Source organism: Ambystoma mexicanum, chromosome 1p (assembly GCF_040938575.1).
Source record: "Ambystoma mexicanum isolate Mex_15411 chromosome 1p, UKY_AmexF1_1, whole genome shotgun sequence".
In the NCBI taxonomy this organism is placed as follows: Eukaryota; Metazoa; Chordata; class Amphibia; order Caudata; family Ambystomatidae; genus Ambystoma; species Ambystoma mexicanum.
In genome coordinates this window covers 1,122,381,808-1,122,395,604 of record NC_090921.1, presented here as the reverse complement: position 1 = coordinate 1,122,395,604, position 13,797 = coordinate 1,122,381,808, and the positions used below count along the sequence as shown (strand labels likewise).

The 13,797-nt window shown below is 46.3% G+C and overlaps 1 protein-coding gene across 2 annotated transcripts in view; it reads left to right on the top strand.

Annotated features, from left to right (window-relative positions):
- BRD7 (bromodomain containing 7) overlaps window positions 1-13,797 on the top strand; it is a 718,458-nt gene that overhangs the window by 250,871 nt on the left and 453,790 nt on the right. For both annotated transcript variants that reach the window (XM_069604773.1, XM_069604774.1), the window contains exon 8: window positions 13,141-13,267. In XM_069604773.1, the coding sequence (XP_069460874.1) occupies window positions 13,141-13,267 (127 nt within the window). The remainder of the gene's footprint in view (window positions 1-13,140; window positions 13,268-13,797) is intronic.

Sequence of the window (13,797 nt, the reverse complement as noted above, 5' to 3'; positions counted from 1 at the left end):
CACAAAGTGTTTTCGGAAGACGTCACAACTTTTTGTGAACTTTGGACCTGTCAATCAGGGGAAGGCTCTCTCGAAGGCTTCCATTTCCAGATGGCTCTCCGGCTGTATCATGTACTGCCATCGGTTGGCGAACCGACCGCTGCCTGGCCGTCCGAGAGCCCATTCCACCAGAGCGATCGCAGCTACCACGGCGTTCCTATCTGGTGTGCCCTTGCTGGACATCTGCAGGGCTGCTACGTGGAGGTCGACGCACACCTTCACGAAATTCTACTGCGTCGATCGGGATTCCAGGGAGGAGTCCAGGGTGGGCCAAGCAGTGCTGCGCAACCTGTTCGCCTAAGGTGAGCCTGGTGAGGAGGTAAGAATTGCTTAATGTTGAGTTTTGATGTAATGCTTAATGTTGAGCCTTTGCCACCTCCCGTGGTTGTGCATGTGTGTACTGCTATGTATTCTTTTATTCATGAGCATGTGAATCCATGCCAGACCCATGCTGGAGAACAACAGTTACAGGTAAGTAACTTGTTCCTCATTTTCCTTGACCTGCTACCCAGTCTGTTTCTTGTTCCTGCAAGCCCTTTCTTACTTTGGTCTTCCTTACTTCTCCTTCATCCTTTTGGTTGCCTGCCTTGTCCTCTTGTCTACCTGGTCCTTCTCCGTTCCCTCATTGTCAGCCTGTTAAGCTTGCGTCTTCTTGATTCTTGCTGCCCTTCCTTCAGCCTGCTCCTAATTGTCTTTTCGGGATGCCTCAAGAATCCTATGCCCAAAACAGAGCCTTGTCTCCCATGTCAGTGTTGGCAATGTTTGCACATCATGAAAAAACAGGGGAGGATGCCCTTACGTGGTGCGGGGAGCTGGGGCGACCACTCCAGGTCTCCACTTTCTTGGGGTGTGTAAAGCTGGTTCCCCGCACTGCATCATGCCACTTCACGTACAACCCAGTCACAACTGACAACTCAGCAAGACCAGCGTCTGTGGGACGTGGCCCTTGACACCCCCCTCTTTTATCAATGCCTAAAAAGGTTACAATTGGGTAATTATCACACATATACTTTCTTTTCTAGGGCCCACAGGTAGCCAGCTACCCCAGGGAAGATGAGGACTTGCGAGAAAGGGTGGAGTGTGGGACTGGGTCAGGGACTTTATCCTGTCAAGGTGGGGGATGGAGATCCCCCACACCCTCAACCTGGGACAGGAGGCATACCAGGGTGTTTGCCAGAGTCAGTCCTGCCAAGATGGCAGGTGAAGGAGTTTGGAGGGCCCCCGTCTCTGTCCCCTTCACATCTGCCTGGTTACAATGAAGTACCACTGACAATCTCTCACCCCCCAAACCCCACCCCCCCATACCTACCTTATCTTATGCTGGTTAGTGTTTTCCCTATTTCCTTTCAGACTGGACGATAGAGCCTTCCTGTGAAGGAAGGAACATTCAACCCTCTGGTGAGAGATTCAATGACGAACACAGAACCAGTAAAGCTTGCTCGTTGCGGACCAGCTATCCGGATGATCCGTTACAGCGGACTGCTAACTCTGACATTGATCATTGCTGTACCAAGGCTGCAATTATGAAGCACGGCTGAACCGTGTACAGGCGCGTTATAAATGCCACATCATATCGTATCATATACCGTGTTCGAAATGGGGGTGGGGCTTGAAGGCCATAAGGACATTTTGTTGTCTCTGAACTGTAAAACCCAGCTCCTGGGGAAAAGCAAGGTAGTGATTGGCCCAGAGAACCAGGTGTGCACACGAAACAATGGAACGGGGAGCAGGAGAATAAAAAGGAACAATCTGAACAGAAGGGTGTTGGTGGTTTGGCTGCGGTCAAGGGAAGAGAAGGCAGACCAAGAGATGCGCAGTTGAAGGTCTGTGGAGCAGAACGTGGAAGAGACAAATGGAGAGCATGTGCAAGGGGAGGTATTGTTTGGTCAGACAAAGTGCTACTTGGTTGGGAGTGCATGTATTGTTTGTAAGGTGAGTGAGAATAAGTCGGGGAGTAGTGAAATAGAGACCGAGATACTACAGGTTGCTGGGAGAGTAAAAGGAGGGTGAGAGAACGACAGGGTTGAGCATAGTGGAGTGGAGGAGTAGGTAACCTTGGAAGGACATATTAAAGAGAGCGCAATGAAAATAGAGTATGACGAGAAGGAAGAGAGGAATGGAAATGAAGGAAAGAACATCAGGGTGAGGAACATAATAGCGCAAGAGGGGTAAGAGCAAAGTAGACTTGGACGTTTGGAAGGTACCTTTTTCTGTTTGAATATTGGGACATCATGCTAGGATCCACCCAGGATAGTGGATAGTGGGGGAAGGGATACCGATCTCTATTGACCATCTTGGTCATTAGCAAAGTCTATGTTGGGGTGGAGGAAGCCCACATTAGGGTGGAAGAAGCCCACAGGCAGATGTGAAAGCGAAGGACGGCACATTGTTGGACCCCCATCTGTAGCATATACCTATACCTCACAGCTCAGTGTCGCCAGCGGCCCTACATGGCCCTTATCTGAGCTGAACCACTCCTACTTTCTGTTGGTTGTCTTAATTCTGAGGCTGTGAGCAATGCAATACAGAAAAAGATCTGCCATTATTTAAGGGGCTCCCGCCTCACCTCTAAAATACTTTGCTACTTTGACAGTTAGAAAGTTTAATGTTGAAAAATCCTTCACTAATTTGAGGCAAGTTTTGTGATAAAGTCCCATGTCCTTGGGCAAAGAAGAGTCACAGGACGTCGGCCTTGATACTCCAGCAGGGTCTCAAGAGGTGCCAAGACTCCGGAATAAGGTTGCACCCAGGGTAAAGACCCCTATATGATAGAGGGATCCTGAAGCTCCCATGTAAAGGACACCAACTCCCCGCATAGGGTAAGACCCCTTTACCTTTAAAAAAAAAATAGCAGAAAATATTCCTAAATCTCTGCTGAGGAATGGGGCCAATGTTTTCCTTTCACATCAGTGTCAAAGGTATATTGCCCATTGTGAGTCATAACTGTGAAGACTCGAGGTCCTGCAGATACCAATTGTCAAGTAGAGAGCGAGAAACCTCCTTGCTTTGAACATCAGAAACTGAAAACAAGCATACCTTGTCTTGCTCATGTGAAGAAAAAAAAGCTCATTCTCCATGGAGAACAGGTTGCAAATAAAACCCTTAGCTTATCACGCTTACCAAAAGTTTTCCTGACCATTATTTCACTCACAATATGGGAAGCAGAGCCACACAGGAATATGGGAGCAGGGACTCCAGGGGAGGAATACTCCCACAGGTTCAGGTCATCACTAGAAGCCAAACTGGTGGCAGGTCTTAATGTAAGTTTGTCAGCCCCTGTCCAACCCACCTGGCACCAAGCACATCGTCTAATCAACGGACAGCCCAACGGCAGACACTAGCCCTGAGCACCGCCCCAGTGGAGGACAGACTGGCATTTAAAAAGCAGCCAGCGTAGTGAAAAGTAAGAGCTGGAAGGAAAAGGACAGTAGACTCTGATCTTGCATTTTATGTTTGTTCTTTATTAAAAGAAAAGTGAAATCTCCTGACTTTCCCTAAACTACAGGTTTTCCCTACCTAACAAAACTAACAAGCATGCTTGTCAGTGAATCCAAAAGGAAGATCTGTCCATGACCCAAACTAATCTAACATGACCCTACCACTTATCCTTGGATGTCGTGGTATTGCCCAATGTGTTCGAATTTAATTGAACGCATGGTAGATTTTTCCGAATTCGGCCAGTACCAGATTAAATCCGAACAAATTGGGTATTCAATACCAAACATGGGGAGCAGGGGGAGCAGGGGTGTCCCCCGCTCACCATGTTTGGTAGCGATTGCCTTGGGTGGTGGCTTCCTGACGACTGGAGGTGGGGGAAAGGAACAAATAAAAAAGAGAAAAGCGGACGCTACGGCATGGGATCTGACCCGCCTAAGAGGGTCAGAACCGACGCCGCAGGATCAGATTCAAGCGAGGAAGCAAAAGGTAAGTGGGGGGGGTCAAGGTTTTACCGTATTTGGCCGAGTCAAAATTGTATTCAAGGCGAAATTGACCACGGTCAATTTCGCCGTGAACAATTCTGCCACAATCGAATCACGTATATCCAATGTCGTCATTTACCCCGAGGGGGAGCCCCTTCCCATGAGGCCAGGGAGGTGAGGCAGCTACCTCATAGTCTCCCTGGGGGTGGTAAATAGCGGGAGGATCTCCTGGGGAGATACTGCCCCTCTGGGGACATGGACGACCATCCAAGGAGAACACAGTATAGTAGTCTCCAAACACCACACCCATCCTACACCCTGATTCCATACATGGATGTATACCAGCAGAGCCAGTAACCTTATAGGGACTGAGACGAGGGAGAACCCGAAATACCCACTAGGAACTGGTAGTATAAGTACTGGGACAAAGAAGAGGCGCGAGCAATGCAGAACACCACACGGAACCAAGGTGAGCATTCTATTCAAAAAGAACAACGTATGAACACCTCAGACATAAAAAGGAAAGAAGGACTCTGTACGGCGGTCAGCCCTCCCTGGAGGAGCCGCAAGCAGAATGGCGGGGAGAAACGAGGCAAACCAAGACGCTGGGCAAAAGGGCAAGTTGTCTCTACAGGGTTGGAAGCAGAGGGACCCTTTTCCTGACTGGCGACAAGCTGCAGTACCAGAGGGAGAAGGAGGAGTATGCGGTTGCGTTGGAAGAGAAGCCCAGAGGGAACCAACAGATGCAGAGCTGCCGTAGCTGTAACAGACCACGAGGAAGAGACCGAAGGCAACGTTCCCGAAAGGTAGGAACCGATTTGGGCCGGCTGGTTGGGACGTCATGGAGACAGGCGGTCCTGATGAGAAGGGCAGATATACCCTGGGAGTAAGAGCTAGGTGAATAGTCCTGGGAAGAGACTATGAAAAAGCTAAGAGGAGTGAAGTAATGGTCTGGGACCCACACCCAAGAGAGGACAGAGTCACAAGTCCTCTTCTTCATGGTAGTACCTGGCTAGAGAGTGGACAAGGTCTGCCAAAAGCAAGCTGTGAGAAGATATGGGTCTGGGATCCACACCCAGAAGAAGAAATAGTTCATAAGACATTTTCTTTGTGGCAGTGCCTGGCAGGAAAGATAACCAGGCCTGCCAGAAGCAAGATTCAGAGGCAAACGGGTCAGTAGTTTCAAGGAACCTGGGGAAGAGAAGCATTCCCCCTGGTCTTGGAGTCTTCAGCTTTTGTTTATATTTTGTGGACACTCTATCCTGGAGAAGGGAGTATTTCCCCACAGGTTGTTAAAACTATCTGTGACATGTCAGGAGGAGGGGAAGCATCCTCCTGACATCGAGCCAGGGGAAGGGAGTCATTCCCTCTGGTGTTGGAAAACCAAGGAACAAGATATGCAGAGAAGGGCGGCATTCTCCAGGAACTCAAAAATGAAGAGGCAACCATGGGCAATAAGGAATGTGAACTGGAACATTACCTTTTTAATTAGAATTAAGAACTTTGCTGCTTTTTGGCTTGGAAAGGGATTAAGACCTGGGGAAGGGAGTCATTACCTCAGGTAAAACTCACTCCTAAAAACTGGAACTGTGTTCCACTGTCCAGAAGAAGGGAGCCATTCTTCTGGACTAAGAAGCTCCACTGCCTCATTAGTCTAGTTAAAAATGTGAGGGACAGAAGTAGGTTTTCACACAGGATGGTGAACTCTTTAATTTGGACGGACTTTCTGATAACACCCGTAGTATTTATTTGAGGAAAGGAAACCCCTCTTGGAGGTAGGGAAAGTTAGGTTGTCACTTTATTTTCATTACTAATAAACGTTTATATCAACAGCAATGACACCTGTGTGCCGCTCTCCTCCTCCTGCGCCCTTGCACACTACAAAAACCACTAAGCCACAGGAGAATGACTCCCCTTCCCCCCCCCCCCCGTGTGCTGGTTTCCCAATAATTTACTTCAATTAAGTATTCCTAGGTAGTACTTAGTGATGACTTTTATCAAATCATATAGTTCAGCTACTCGATTTCTTTTACTTACTGGTTCTGTTTTTGCTTTTTGTTCTCCTCTCGTGATCTTCATTTGTTGCCCCCTTTTTCCTTGGGATAGTTGTGTTCCTTCCTTGGTAGTAAAGCTTAAGACTTTCTCTTTACTCAGTGTCCAATCCTTCTCTTGACTGGGACTAAAGCGATTGTTCCCATAATGATTCTCCTTCTCTCTATTGACTTTTATCATGTTGTCTTGTCTGGGACAAGAATGAGTGTTCCAATTATTTTTCTCCCTTCCTACACTTGGTCTCTACTGGGACTAGTATGAACGTTCCAGTCGTTCTGATCGGTTCCCCACCCGAGTCTTCTGCTCTCCCCGTTACCTTTGTATCTCGGGGGTAACATTACCAGGACTTCAGTCGGGAAGAGATCCTCTTTTATGAATATCAGGCTGGCTTCTCGGCTCTTCACTTCTCCTGCGCTCAGGATGCTCTGCAGTGCCTTCAGACAAGTGGTGTCGACTACCAAGGTCACCGGGGTTCGGTCATGCCACCATTTCTTACTTGGTTGCTCCTCTGATACTGTGCTGGTATCTCAGCTTCTCTCGCCTTAAGGTTTTCTGAGTGCCACACGCTAGGATTCACACTCCAGCTGCCTCCCAGCATCGGATGCTCTGCGTCCCTGTTTTTCAGCTTCTTTCTCACCGCTGATTTGAAACTGCTAAGCTTCTCTCTCTCCCAGGAAGGGGCGGCTGGCCTATGAGGGCAGCATGGGCACAGCCCTACCAAAAAGCCACCCCCACCATGTCGTGGGTGATGGCAGTATCTTCCTAGCGTCAATCAACATGGTAGATGCACTGTAAATTTACAGCGGGGAGGGCTCTGACGAAACAGCCACACTGCATATGCCCAGTGCAGTTTGGGCTACAGCCATGTTCAGAGGCTTTTTTTTGGTCTGTCTGACAGGCCATTCTCTCCAAGCGGGAAAGTCTGTTCGCTGGGTGCTTCATTTAGCACTTGCCGGCTCTTGTGCGCAGCTGCGCCTCCGCTCCATGGCAGCGCCTGCTGCCCGCCTTCCCTTCCGAGTCTTCTCTGTCCTGCACAGTCTCACCAGCAGGACTCTGGGGATCCTGGTCGGTGTCTCGGCTTCTCCCGCTCCCGCACAGCTCCTTCTGCTGTGTCTTCCTCTCCCCTGCTGCTCTCATGTGCTTCTGCATTCAACCTCTTATACACCTGTGGTGTATTACATCAATTAATGCTGCCCGGCTCTGATTGCATCTTTGTCGTCCCAGTACCAAAATGGTGAGAGTAAGTGTTCTCTCTTACTCTCGGTTTCTTTTTTTCCTCATCTCAGTACTAGAGTGAGGAAAGTGTGTAATGTTTATAACTCAGTTGTTTCTTCCTCGTCTCAGTACTGTTAGTTACCCCAAGAGGGGAATAAAGGGGAACTGCCTTATAATGACCCATAAAGGTCTGTGAGAGTTATTTGATTATAACGAGGATAATGGGGATACCATGTCTCACCTAAAGGTACCTCACTCCCAATCCCCAAGGATCCTCCACCCAGGTGATCCTCCCTCGCTTGTCCACCCCCAGGGTCAGGATCCAATAGCGATGGCCTTTTCCTGGCCACCTGTATTAAGACTGTTTTCCTAAATTCCTACTGGCAGTAGGACTTTAGTAAGCTATCCCAGTGGTTTTTAGATCCCCAACTCTTGGTATCAGTCTGTACTTGCCCGAGACCTTGGTAGTGTGGCAGAGCAGTCAGGCTCATCTTAAAAGGAAGATGTGAGCTGTAGGTAAGTACTCTGATCTTCGTTAGACAGGCACAACAAAGAATCACTTACACATATAGTTATATAATATATATATATATTTATTATATTTACACCAGAGTCCCTTTAAATACTTCAGACGTTTATGGTAGAACACTTAGGAATACTAGACAATACACTTCAAAGGGCACTTTCACTTTTGTTTTTGTTTGCTGTTACATTTGTAGCAATGTTAGAAAGGGAAAAGACAAGGTTATCGTATTATCGGTAATTGCGCACTCATGAAGTTATGAACAAGTCATACAGTAATTCATTTACTCTGCAAACACATAGCAAAGTCACTTAAGGGAAGAAAAATAAGTGGTTCGTGCAACATGAGCAAGGTTTTAGAGACGGTTTCTTTGCCTACCAAGTCTTTTAAGTCCAAAAAAGCAACCCTAGATGAAAGCAGTTCGGAGAGGGCTTGAAGTCTTGGCAAACAGGCAATAATGAAGAGTGCCTGTGGCTTCTTCCAGTGTCTAAAGTTATTGAAGCAGCAAGTAGAGAACTAACAAAGGAGACTTAAAAACGGACTCAAGAAGGGGACACAAGCAGCAGCTTGGGTAAGAGGGGGTTGCCCTGGACACCTCTACGTGCACATCAACACTCTGGAGTGACTTCTTGGAATATTTTCCTCCACAGTACCTTTGGTTTGAAGAAAGTGTTTGTGTTGGCTCCTCCGCGATGTGTCCGCTCTGGACCCGACCTCCCAGATTCCTTGGTCTAGTGACGAAAGGCAAGAGAATGAATGGTGTCTCTCAGCAGAAGTCTTGAGGGAGGACCTGTAGCAAATCTTTCAGCAACTTCTTGATTCACGCTGGCTGGCGCATTTTCAGCAGCACCAACAGAGGACATGGATCGCCCGGTCAATCCTCTTCGCTTCCTGCAATCCCACACTCTGGTGAGGGGGTCTGGGCGAGTTGGACCAGAGCTCTGAACTGTCCTCACGGGCTCAGCACAGATTTGGACGGATGCACGCGAAATGGCCAACAGGTCTACTGGTATTGGGCTTCCGCAGCTCTGGAAGCTCCTAGAATCTCAGCAGATGGCTTGTTTCAAAGTTGATCTTGGGACTGGTTGTTCCAACCAGCCAAAGGGAAGGGGGTTGTCCTCTTCAGTGCTCCTCTGTCGCATAGAACACTGGGTCAGGACAGCAGTGGTCGCTTAGTCTTGCAAAGGGTTTGCAGGTGTCTCTGGTCGTCGTCTTCTTCGGTTACTTCCTTTTCCTGTGGTCGACTTGCTGTACACTCCAGAAGCCTCACCTTCTATGCAGTTCCAGCACACACTCCTCTGCAATCACTCTCAGTATTTTACAGAAAGGTGCGTTTGACTGTCCAGTCAGGACAGCCAGGCCCCCCGTGGGAGCTGGACCTATTCAGGCACTCTGGCAGACAAAGGACAGGGGGGTGGAAGACTCCTCCCCAACTTCCTGCCTGTGCATACACTCTGGAGCCTAGGCGGGGATACCTACTGGTTCCGACCGAAGGCAAAACACACATAGACCTCCCCCTTCCAGAATGGTAGATGAAGGGCTAACAAAAAACAACCATGCTAGTAGTGGCGAAATAAGAAGGGATGCACCAAGTTGGTACTCGGGTGCCCCTTTTGTGCACTACCAAGGCTATGCACATAGCCTGCGATATAAAAATACACAATAGTTGGTAGAACACGTCCACTGCCACCAGCCATAACTAGGTGATTGTCTTCAAGAGAGAAGGGGGATACTAAGTATGGCACTCAACTGAAGGTGGGGTGTGCCAATCTCTCAGTCTATAGAGTTTAGGGAGCGACACTAAGTAAGAGCTGTAGTTACTTAAGGATATAGAAAGAGTCTTAAAGGAGTACCCAAGGGGTCCCCAGCAAAGCTGCCCATACGGAGCTGCGCCCTGCAGTAGTTAAACAGAGATGCCCTTAAGAGCTATGGAGCAGACAGACTCCATAGTACAGGTAGATTACAAAGAATAGAGTTCCAAAAGACAAAGCCCACAAGAACGAATGAGTGGAAAACGGTATCTGGTCAATCCATCGAATACTAATGCACCGAGCACCATACCATTGAATTATAAGCAATAAAATGCCATTCCATCGAATGTCCATTTATTTGAATATAATTCGATGGATCCATCCAAATTAGTAACCTAAAACTGTGGGTTAGATTAGGGTTTGGGTTAGGGTTAGGGGTTAGTGTTGGGGCTAGGGTTAAATTTAGGGTTTGAGGTTAGGGTTGGGGCTAGGGTTAGATTAAGGTTTACATTAGGGTTAGGGGTTGGGGCTAGGGTTAGATTAAGGGTTGGGTTAGGGTTTGAGGTTAGGGTTGGGGCTAGGGTTAGATTAAGGTTTTACATTAGGGTTAGGGTTAGATTGGGGTTTGGGTTAGGGTAAGGGGAGGTGGGCGTGACGGTTAGGGGGCCCAAAACATTAACACGTTACACAGAGCAGGCCAGTGCCGAAAACTTAGCACTGGACAGCTCCATGTAACGTTTTAACGTTACAAAAAAATGCTATCCTTTACATGTAAAAGTGCATTTCCATTGAAACCAGTCCATGTATATTTATATCGGAGGCCTACTCTGACTGCGACAGCTGTGTCCCCTCCTGTCACCGTTCATAGGTTACTTTTGTCGAGACCGGCTTTCCCGCCTCGAGTTGAATGCCTAGAGGAGTGCTGCATTAGTGTGAGTTGCATTCATCAACACAAACAGGTCTGAATCCAACCAGGACATCTCTTGCACCCCCAACTCCTGGGCTCTGGTGACCGGAACCAACAACTGGTGAACCAATCTCTATCAACCCTCTGATGACCGGCCAAGTCTGAAGAGAAACCGGAGTAAGGGCGAAGGGGACTGAGTTACAGCAGAACTTAACCTCAACCCCCATCCCCTCCTGTAAAAGTTTTGAATACTTTTGAAAAGTTTTATATTGATTTGGCTTTGGCAATACTTGTTGCCAAAATAAAGCTGCCAACAGTTGTATTCACTAGACTACATCCTATGCTGACTTTTGGAACGATTTACATCCACAAGAAACTTGTAACTTTTTCCCAGTTCCCAAAATGTCTGGAAACTTTGTGACCCTTTAGGGCTGAATGCCCAGTTAAATTAGGGTTGGACTTTCTACGTTGGGGTTGAACTCTTGTGGACTGTCATTGCAATTACTGGTACGACGTCCTTTCATCCCGGGATGTTTTTTCGCAGGACTTTTTACCGCATTTGTTTGCCGAAAAAACTCATCACATTTTTGGGGGGGGGTGGGAGGGTGGGTTGGAAAAATATATATATATTGGGTGTGGGTCTTCAGGGATCTATACAAAATTAAAGGGGTTGGGGGGGAATACAAAAATAAAAATGTTTTATATCAATATAAAGGTACAGATATTAAGTTTATGAAAGGAGATCATTTTTTGGGAGTGTGGGTCTGGGGTTGAGAGTGAAAGGGAGTTGGACCCCCCATGCATTTGCTGCTGGTTTGAATTATTTAAGAAAAGATGACATTAAAAAGACTCTCCAAATTTGTTTGCGTAAGCAGTGGTGTTGACCTTTGGATACATGAGGTATTCTATATTGGGATCCCCCTATTACTCCTCCCTGCCTCATCTAGTTGCAATGGTAAAACAGAAAGCAATTAGAATGGAGCAGAGCCTTGAGATAGTGAGTATGCTCTCCACTCACTCGCACCTTACGCAGGTCTATGCGTTGCCCCGCGGTTTGGAGGCGCAATATTCTGTATCAAATCTAGCGCATGCAGGATGTTAGTGTTGATGATTAGGTTGAATTTGCTGCTCCTGAATGACAGGAAAGGTGTGGGATAAGAGTGTATTAAAAGAACTGTCATTGCAACACTGGAATGGTGGAGAATGAGGCATTTTCTATTGCTTTGCACACGTTGCTCAGACTAGCATAGGAATTTTTTTAATTCTTGTTTTAAAGTTATTAATCTTAGGTCGAGATGCACTCTTTTTATTAATGAATTATAACACTGTTTTTCTGTATAATGTATATACTTTTGTCTCCAGAGCTCTCTCAAGGCAAGCTACTGATCTGTATAGTGTGCAATTTTAGCTTTCTCCTTTATTTAATTGCTCTGTTATTTATTAATGGAGAAATTCGAATTCAATCAAGTATTAATTCATTCACATTAAAAAATCATGACTAGGGGATGAGAAAATCAGAGGTAAAACACATGGAATCGACAATAGAGATAATTCTTATAGAGTTTCAGAAAAGCTGCAGAGGGTGCAACCTTGAGACTGGTGAGGGTAGAGGATTCCAGCAGCAGCATTCCAGACCCAGGTTCGATGGCCAGATGCCGGGAAAAGGAATATTGCACAGTAGAATTTGGAATACAGTGCGAGTCATGGTTAGTGGCCCTGGGAAAAATGCCTTCATCCACAGCCCTAAGGCACAAAAAATTTGAACCTTGACAAAGTTGAGGCCCAAACATGCAAAGGATTTGGAAAAGGCTGCTGAAGAAACAGTTTAAGGATACAGAGTTGAATTTATTGAGTTTCCTGCAGGTAGCAGTGGTCGAAGTGTAAGAAAAGTAGTAGTGGAGCTATGTTCCCTACAGGCCTGCCCCGCTCCTCACAAACCCTATTCCCCTGCCCCCTCCGACAAAAAATACAAACCCCCAAACACATTGGCCTGCTGTTTAAGGGAATGTTCAGTGCAGTGCACTGAAAGTGCAAGTTTCAACTTCTTCCTACACTGTTATTATAAAACGAATCCGTTCCGGAACGGTTTCTTTTTAAAATAAAAGTATAGGAGCTGTAAAACTTAATTTAAAAAAGTAGAGGAGCACTGCTCCCAACCGCTCCTGCTCACTTCGACCACTGACAGGTAGCAGTTTTAATTCCTGATCCAAGGAATGTACGTGAAGTTCCTGGGTCCAGAAGGATGGATCAAGTGCTACAGTTAATAGTAACTTAACTCTAGCCATGAAGCATCCCGACATATAATTTTTGTAGGTTAGTTATTTCATCCCTGCCTACACCTAACCTTTCAGATTGCTCAATGTTTGTAATTCGGAAATGAGGAGAGCTGATGCAGCATTTAGAATAGTCACCATGGAAGGGTGGGCCTAATGTGTATGCATTCTACTTAACTGCTTGTGTACTAGTAATAGTCGCTAAAGTGAGGACAGGACTGAAGGATCCTAGAACTTTGAGTTTCACATACCTTCTACTGGGGTGTTACAGCTTGCGAGGTGGGAGATATAAACACTGATAATCTGCATACACTTTGGGTCGAAGAAATTAATAGTTAACTCACTTAATCGTTTAGTTTATGATCTACATGTCGACTTCTATGGCATTTTAATATTACTTTACCACATGATGGTCTTTTGAAAGTATACAGCATGATAATTGCCCGATTTCTTTCCACAGGAAAGAGAAAGATCCACTTGAAGAAAAATTGAGAAACGATCTTCTGGCAGCAAGGGAGCAGGAGTTAATCGATCTCATCATACGACAGTCTGCTGGGAAGTTAACGAGAAGAGTCGTAAACAGTGAGGTAAAACATAGGAACATCATCATCATTTTAACTTAAGATTTCTCAAAATATCTGTTAGGGATGAATTCTCATTTCTGTGCTAATTTCCTTCAACTTTAGAAACACCCAGTTCTCTTGCTGGACTTAGGACTTTTTTTATAATTTTAACCATGGCGTGAGTGAGACCTTTTTCTGATTTGGATTTTGTGTGTTCACTGTTTTTGGAGTCTGACAAATTTCATAGGCATCTACTTTTTGTGTGGTGACACACAGCACCTTCAGTGTGGTGTCACAGAGAAATCCTTTTAGATTTCTCTTACGGTTTAACTACGTGTTATTGTGTGAACTACAGTTCCCAAGAATAGTAAAGTGAAATTGACTTACTTGCCTTTTCTCTTTGTAGATCCAGCACACACCATTTTATGTGGAGTGCTGGGGGTTACCCAGTAGCCCCTTATCATACTCTCTCATGTAACATTTTCATGTTACCTTCACTACTTTAAATGGCTGGTGGCAGTAGTTTAATTTTTCCTACCATTGCGCTTTTCTAC